This window comes from Kalmanozyma brasiliensis (genome assembly GCF_000497045.1).
Source record: "Kalmanozyma brasiliensis GHG001 unplaced genomic scaffold PSEUBRA_SCAF1, whole genome shotgun sequence".
Taxonomy (NCBI): domain Eukaryota; kingdom Fungi; phylum Basidiomycota; class Ustilaginomycetes; order Ustilaginales; genus Kalmanozyma; species Kalmanozyma brasiliensis.
The window spans coordinates 1,474,010-1,481,867 of NW_015961948.1; the positions used below are offsets into that span (position 1 = coordinate 1,474,010).

Sequence of the window (7,858 nt, forward strand, 5' to 3'; positions counted from 1 at the left end):
ACGCCTCCAATTTTTCCTGCCCGCGTTTTTTCCCCCGGTTTCAACGCGGAGTCAAATGTAAACCCCTCCTTGTGTTTTCACTGTCCTCCCCTCTGTACACTCTTCATTCGCACATGTGTTGATTGTTGAATTGCAGATCAAAATTCCTCCCTACGTCTCCAAGTGTATGAGCATTGTGTGTGTTGAGATGGTGTGAGCAGCCAGCGCGATGGAGCTGCCTGAGCTTCCCTGCTTTTGATTTTCTTGACTCAGCGCGTGCGGGCGCGCAAAGTGACAGCTGTGTTATTAATATTCTAACTGTGAAGGCGTTGGGCGGGACCGAGCACGCTGGCTGACTCAAAGTGGTAGAGCCGGTCACACGAGTGTCGACGAGACCTGGCAGGGCGGGTGAAAGATGGTTGGCGACTAGCTCCAGCAACGGAAAGTGTTTGCGCGGGCTGCGCCAAGCGGAAAGCAGAGCCTGCGTGTTCGGTACGCGGCGCCCGCCAAATGGCCCAAGCGGGCCCAGCTAAGTGTGATGCGAGAAAGAGACACAGCGAGAGCGTCCACTTGGCAGGCCCTGCGTAACGAACAGGCGGAGTCTCACAGACACGCTCCCAGCTCTAGGCGGGCTCCGCCAAGCGGAAAAACGGATGACAAGGCCAGCGAGCGTGTACATTTGGCAGGGCCTGCGTGTACGCTACGCAGGGCCCGCGAAATGCTCTAAGCGGGCCCAGCCAAGCCTGAGCCGAAAGTTGAGATCAGCGAGCGCGTCTGTTTGGCAGGTCCTGTGTGAGCGACCAAGCGGGGACTCGCAGACGCGCTCAACGCTCCAGGCAGATCCCGCAAAGAGCTTTAAGCGGGTCCAGCCAGACGTGAGACCGCGATCCGAGCCAGCGAGCGTCGCTCGTTGGCGGGCTCTGCCTGAGCCATCAAGCGGAGGCGGCGAACTTCCCTCGCAGTATGGACCCGTGACTCGCAAGAAAAGAACCTGTCAAGACTCAGATGGAGTCTACGAACAAAGGCAGCGAGCGATGTAGTTCGTCTGCATGCCAAATCGAGCCGCGCTCGTCATTCAAGCGAGCTGTTCCTCCTCGTAGAGGATGCGCTTGGTCATGAGCCGGATCTGATCGTAATCCTTTTCCTGCCATTGCTGGTCGATAAGATCCATCTAGTAAATCACAAGTGCGAGAGCCTGCGCCTTGCCATAAGCGGGGAGATAAAGATCGAGTGTCCTCGTGCCTCGACTATCGTGGCTAAAACCAATTGCCCTGACTTGATACTCTTTCTTCATCACGGTGGTGTTCCTCACCGGACGCGCCGTGACTCTGACTACTTCAATGTCGTCGACCTTCGCTCCAACCCCTTTACTGTCCTCTTTTTCATGAATCTTCTTCCGGGAGAGGAGGAAGGCCTACAATCTTGCGCGCCAAGGTTCGACAGAGTCTGCCCTTCCAACCATGGGCGAACTCCTGCTAGGTTGGCAGCCGGGCTGGCATGCTTGTTCCTGTTCCTTACTTCTGTTGCCGAGGCTGAGCAGTGTTGGTCATATCAGCTAGAATGGGGCGAGAAAAGGGACCAGCAGCAGAGGCAGACATGGAGGCAGTAGTCGGTTTATCGGCTGCGGTGAACGATGAGACAAGCAGCGAGGCAGTCGAGAGGCTTGGTGACCACAAGCTGGGCGTCGTTGGTCCCAGGATGGGCAAGGCGGAGGCGACTGCGGCTAAAGCACTGGCTACACTGGCAGCGGTAGGGACATTGGCCTCATCCGGGGACGCAGCGGATGGAGACTGAGGGCAACATGGAAAGGAGGTGGACGATATAGTTAACGACAACAGCAAGGTAGCAGAATGATCGAGAGAACGGAACGCCACCTTTTGAGCGGCGAGCTCGTCGACATGCCTCCTCTATTTGAGCCGCGAGGTGGAAGCCACGCGAGTGGCGACGGCGGTGGCACCAGCAAAGGTCTCATTGGAGCGCTCGAGCGCCTTGTCTTCTTCACAACGACAGCACAGACAATGTATACTGTAGGAGCAGACAATCTCATTGCTGCATGCTCGTGAATGCCAGCTGCTCATTGAACCCGATACAGCTTCGCCATCCTCGCCAGAGCCTCCTCGTACGCCTCACGGAGCTTGTGCAGCTCGCGAGTGGCGGCGTCTCCTTCTACAAAGTCGACCACTTCATCTTCCTTGTGCTTCATGGGCTTGACCTTTGCAATCGCTGTTTGACGAGCTATCGACTGGACCATCTTCTTGAAGTGTCGCGCCTCTTGCTCTTCCACGAGCGTCCATGCGTCGCCATGTTTGCCTGCTCTTGCTGTTCGGCCCACACGATGGACGTATTTGGCAGGATCGATCGGCGCATCGTACGAGATGACGTGTTCCACAGAAGGCAGGTCGATACCTCGCGAGATAAGATCAGAACAGACGAGGAAGTTGATCTCGCCCTGACTGAAGGCAGTAAGGATGCGTTGACGATCCGAAGGCTTGAGCTCGGACGAGTAGTTCTTGACAACCAAGGGTCTGCTGCCGCGTGCAATGAGGCCATTCTCGCTTCGGACCTCTTCGAAGATCTCGACTAGCTTGACCAGCCGAGCGGCGGAATCGACTGACTTTGTGAAGCAGAGCGCTTTGCGAATGCGGCTGACGTTGGTCTCGATATCGGGACGATGAAGAAGGTAGAGCAGGTGGAACGGCTTGTCTGCGGAGGTTGTGACGAGCATGTGTTCTCGAAGCGAGTGCGGGAGCGAGAAACGTTCGTGTTGCTGCGCGCCGTTCCTGCGTTCATCTTCCTCGTCGCCGACAGAGTGGCTGTCCTGAACGGTGATGTAGTGCGGGTTGCGCAGGCCGAGCGCAGCAATCTTGGCTGGATCCCGGGTCAGCGTCGCTGAGAAAAGCAACTTCTGTACGGACGGTCCGGCTTCTTCCTGCAGTGTCGACCACGCAGCTGCTCCAAGACCAGAGGCGCTGGACGATAGGAGCTCGTAAGGGGCTTGCGCCGAGCCTTGCTGCTGAGCGGGCGCGCCTCCGGCATTCTGCTGCTTAGCTTCCGTAGCAGAGAGGACGCGGCGGAGCCACTCCTGGAAAGACTGATTTAAGAGACGATCCGCCTCGTCAATTACCAGAAATCGTAGGTGAGCGAGGGTGAAGCCGGGCGTCGAGTCGAGGTGATCGATGAGTCGACCTGGCGTTGCAATGAGGATGTCGATCTTCGCTTCCAGTTGTGCGTCCTCCTCATCTGGCTCGCCTGAGTCGGAAGGGCCGACGAGTTGGTTCTGCTCGTGAGCGAAGCTGTGCTGACCCGTCGCTGTGCCGATTCTCAACCCTGAGCCTTTTGCGACCAGCTCCAACGTGGACCTGACCTGCGCGACAAGATCGCGAGTGGGAAGGACGATCAACGCTCGCAGTTGAACGATCTGACGTGTGCGGAGCACTTCGACAATGGGAACGCTGTATGCCAGCGTCTTTCCGCTTCCTGTTGGTGCGGAAACGCACAGATCGCGTGGCGGGGCAAACGGCCGATACAGAGATCGACTCTGGGGCTGAGCGAGCAGACATGGGATGACGGACATTTGGACAGCGAACCACTCGCTGACACCGAGCGCTTCGAGACGAGATCGGACCGTGTCGTTCAGGGCTACCCTGCCAAAATCGTCATTGGACGCGCTGCTGGCGGATATTGTTACCGACTCCTGGTCATCCGAGGATGCTTCTGCCATGTCTTGAAATGCGCCACCGTCTATGGGCGGTGTTGCAGACGCCTTGCTGTTCATAGCTGCTTTACTGGAAGACGCCGGCTTGTGGATCGGTTGCGATAGCGTGGGATTGACGACGGTGCGGTTGGAGAGGCCTTCCGGTAGACCCAGGGAGCGAATGAGTTTTGGGTCCACCGCTTTCTTGACTCCCGCAAGGGGGAAGCGTTCTAACGCCTGAGCCTGTCTTTCCGCATCAGCCTCGACTTCCATATCAACATCCTTGCTTTCGGCTTCCGGAATCGCTTCATCAGGGTGCGAAGAGGATACCGACTCGGAGTCATCGGAACCATCTTGCTCGGATTCGGAGCCTGAGTCCTCCGACGAGTCTGAATCTGAGCCGGAAGAGGACGAAGCCTCGGATCGCTCGTCTGTTCTCGTATCTGCGTCCACTGCTGCTTTCTTCTTCGTAGCCTCCCGTCGATGCAACGCGTCTTCTTCTGGCAAGTGCGAGACAATCGAATTGTCTGCTACTGCCGACGCTTGTGCGGCGGCATCCTCCTTCGACCTCTTGGGCGCAGCACGTTGTCTGGCTTTGCGACGATCTTTCTTGGCCTTGAGATATCTTTGCTTCGCTTTTGTCTTCTCCTTTGGTCCTGTGCGCGCTTTGTTGACGGACTGCCGCAAGATCGGTGCGACGCTGAGGCGGGAAGGGTGGATATTGAGTGTGGGCCTTGTCGCGGGAGCAGACGGCATCGGGACAGCAGCAGCTTGAGGTGGAGCGGAGGATGATGTTGTCGCGGATACTTGCGCACCTGATGCTTCGGATCCATGAACGGCCTTGCGTTTCTTGAGAATGCGCTCGTTAAGAGCATCCAGCTTGGCGTTGTCTACCGGGCCATCTTTGCTTCCCGACGATGACTCCGCATTGAAGGCATCGAAGCGCTTGACTGTGAACATGACGTGCGAGCTCTTATCGCTGCGCTGTAATTGCAGCTAGAGGTCCGGTTCGGTGCGTGTGGGATTGAGCATGCAATGGTCCAACGAAGAGTCGATGATGCCGGTCTGCTTGGCTGAGGGTGAATCTTGAACCCTGGACACCATCAAAACGCTCTCCTCTTCAAAAATTTCTGGAAGAAACACGGAACTCGGCGCGGCGCTCACCTGCTTCATGTTAGATTTAAAGTCACTCTGATTCTCCACATCAAGATCTCGGATGCTGAGTCTTGACCGCTTCAGGATTCTTCCTCGCATCAACCATCCATCGCTCATCAGCGTCGCAATAGGGAGTGTCGCTGTCGAGCGGACGTCAAGATGCCTGCTGCAACCACGCAGTCCAAGTCGACCACAGAGATTGCCAACGCTGGCTTCTCGCACATTCAGTCGTCGAAAGGCAGCGCGGTCCGTACTTCGCCCGACTTTCTCGTGGTCGTGCTCGACATCAACCCGCTAGCATGGACGAGACGATCCGAGGCGTTGGGCAAGGGCAAAGCAAAGGAAGTTGCCAGCGATGTAGCCCTTCACGATGCGCTCTCTGCCATCATGATCCTACTCAACGCGCACATGGCAATGCAGCACGAGAACGGCCTGGCCATCTATGCGGCCGGCGGGACGGGCGCTGCACAGCTCCTCTACTCGACCGCGCCATTTTCGAGCAAAGCCCCAGACACAGGGCCAAGATCTTCAGCGGCCTCTACTAGCATACACAAGCCAGATGCCAACACGTATCAACCCTTCAAGCTGGTCGACGACAACCTGGAGCAAGGCATTCGAAATACCTGCGCGTCCATGTTTGACCGCGCAAGACTAGCACAAGAAGCCGCACAGGCGAGTGCAGACAACGATGGAGCGAAGCATGCGGCGTTGGCGCGCTCGGTCAACGTCGGCATCGTGTCTGCCCTTTCTCAAGCTCTCTGCCACCTCAACCGGCTCGGTCTGAGTGACGCGACCGATGCAGCCAATGCCGGGAATGGGATTGCGGCGACAGCACAGACGAGAGCGGGTGGAGGTAATGCTGCGTCTGGCACTGGCGGCGGTGGAGGCGGCAACATCGGAAGCTTCAAGTCGCGCATCCTAATCCTCAGCGTAACTCCGGACGCATCGACGCAGTACATTCCAATGATGAACTGCATCTTTGCGGCTCAGAAGAAGGGCATCACCATCGACGTCTGCAAGCTGTTCGGCAGCGACACGGTGTTCTTGCAGCAAGCTTCGTATCTCACCTCAGGCACGTACTTTCGGCTTGCGGATGATCAGGACGAGAGGGGCAGCAAGTCGAATGGAGCAACAGACATGCGCTCCAGCCTGGTGCAGACACTGATGACGACATACCTGCCCTCAAGGTCGATGCGAGGCGTCATGAACCTGCCCACGCTGGAAGAGATTGATTTCAGGGCGGCTTGCTTCTGCCATCGCCGAATCGTGGATATCGGCTACATTTGCAGCGTCTGCCTCAGCCTCTTCTGTCAGCCCAGGCCGTTCTGCCTCACGTGTCGGTCGAAGTTCCCCAAGGAGACGCTCACAAGGTATGAGAAGGAGTTGCAGTTCACAGCGGGCGCCGGAGAGACAGATTCATCGTAGTGGAATCACACCTATGTTAACAGGACTGACTCGCGCGGATCGAAGAGCGAGTTGGAACGCGCAGTTCGAAGCCAAAGCTTAGTTGTGTGTGAATCTGTGTGCTGCGCAGCTGAATTCGTTTGCCACGCGGAAAACTCCACTTTGCGCGTGGACCACCCAATCTCACAAATGGGCTGAGCTCACAGCCATCCTTGTTACCATCTTCATCCTTCGACATCCTTTCCTCCGCTACTTCAACCACAATGGCAGACTCTAGCGATGCGGCTACGCCGCTCAAGATCAACATCAAGGGTCCTTCCGATCTGAAGATCACCGTCGACATCACTTCGGATCAAACCGTGCGACAGCTCAAGGAAGCCATCGAGAAGCAAAAGCCCGACGTCCCCGCTGATGCGCAACGACTCATCTACGCCGGCAAGGTGCTCAAGGACGAAGAAGCACTTTCGGTCTACAAGGTCAAGGACGGTAACACTGTGCACATGGTCAAGTCGGCAGCTCGATCCGCCCCTACTACGGGCAATCCCTCGGTACCTGGTACTGCACCCTCTGCGAGCAACCCGTCAAGCAACGCCGCCGCATCGCAGTCGCAAGGCGTGCCATCCAACTTTTCGGCCGGTCAAAACTTCACCAATAACCCTCTCTCGGCGCTCAACCGTGCCGACTATGCCGGCCCGCACATGGCAAGACTGCTCAACGAGAGCGGTGGCGCTTTCGGCGGCATGGGTCTCAACCCGCGCGATCCCAACATGATGATGGGTCTGATGCAGAATCCCGAAGTGCAGCGTCAGATGCGCGACATGATGGCTCGTCCGGAGTTCATCGATCAGATGATCGCTATGAACCCGCAGCTGCAAGGCATGGCGCCGCAGATGCGCGAGATGATGCGCTCGGAGCAGTTCCGCGAGATGATCACCAACCCGGAGACGATGCAGAGGATGACGCAGATGTCGCAGCTCATGGAGAGCGCCGGCATGGGAGGAGGAATGGGTGGTATGGGCGGTCTCGGTGGCCTCGGCGGCTTTGGTGCCGGTGCGGCAGGCAACAACGCCGGCGCTGGCGGTCAGTGGCCTCCTCCTGGTGCCTTCGGTCAGGCTGGCGGCAACAACAATGACGGCGCACGCACCGCCAGCCAAGGCACCACTGGCTCTGATGGATCGACCGGCCAAGCGCCAGCGAATCCGTTTGGCGATCCCTCGTTCCTTCAGCAGATGTTTGGCGGCGCCGGGGCTGGTGGGTTTGGAGGTCTCGGCGGACTCGGTGGGATGGGTGGATTCGGCGGAGGAGGCGCTGCCGCATCGCGAGACACTCGACCGCCTGAGGAGCGCTTCTCATCGCAGCTAGAGCAGATGCAGGGAATGGGCTTTTACGATGGTCAGGCCAATGTTCGAGCGTTGTTGATGGCTGGTGGTAGCGTAGAGGGTGCGATCGGGATTTTGCTGGATAACCCGAATCCGCCAGCGCCCGGCAACTGACGAACTTGTGTCAGTATGTAAAAGCGGTCAAATGCGCTGGAATCCATTCTGTCCATGCCCTCTCAATACCATACTATGATTCTCATGAGCCTTGTGGTCGTGCGGCTGATGAGGGAAGGCACCTTCAGCACCT

General features: G+C 57.6%; 3 protein-coding genes across 3 annotated transcripts; 2 read left to right on the forward strand and 1 right to left on the reverse strand.

Annotated features, from left to right (window-relative positions):
• Positions 1-2,053: 2,053 nt before the first annotated feature.
• On the reverse strand, positions 2,054-4,633 carry PSEUBRA_000560 (Helicase, C-terminal; the record flags this gene model as incomplete). Its single annotated transcript, XM_016436145.1, has 1 exon — positions 2,054-4,633. The coding sequence occupies one exon, from the start codon at positions 4,631-4,633 to the stop codon at positions 2,054-2,056; it is 2,580 nt and encodes an 859-aa protein (XP_016295137.1).
• A 354-nt stretch (positions 4,634-4,987) lies between these two features.
• Positions 4,988-6,253, forward strand: PSEUBRA_000561 (TFIIH subunit Tfb4/p34; the record flags this gene model as incomplete). The annotated part of the gene is made up of 1 exon (XM_016436139.1): positions 4,988-6,253. The coding sequence occupies one exon, from the start codon at positions 4,988-4,990 to the stop codon at positions 6,251-6,253; it is 1,266 nt and encodes a 421-aa protein (XP_016295138.1).
• Positions 6,254-6,495: 242 nt separating this feature from the next.
• On the forward strand, positions 6,496-7,725 carry PSEUBRA_000562 (Ubiquitin domain protein; the record flags this gene model as incomplete). The annotated part of the gene is made up of 1 exon (XM_016436140.1): positions 6,496-7,725. The coding sequence occupies one exon, from the start codon at positions 6,496-6,498 to the stop codon at positions 7,723-7,725; it is 1,230 nt and encodes a 409-aa protein (XP_016295139.1).
• Between the last annotated feature and the right edge of the window lie 133 nt (positions 7,726-7,858).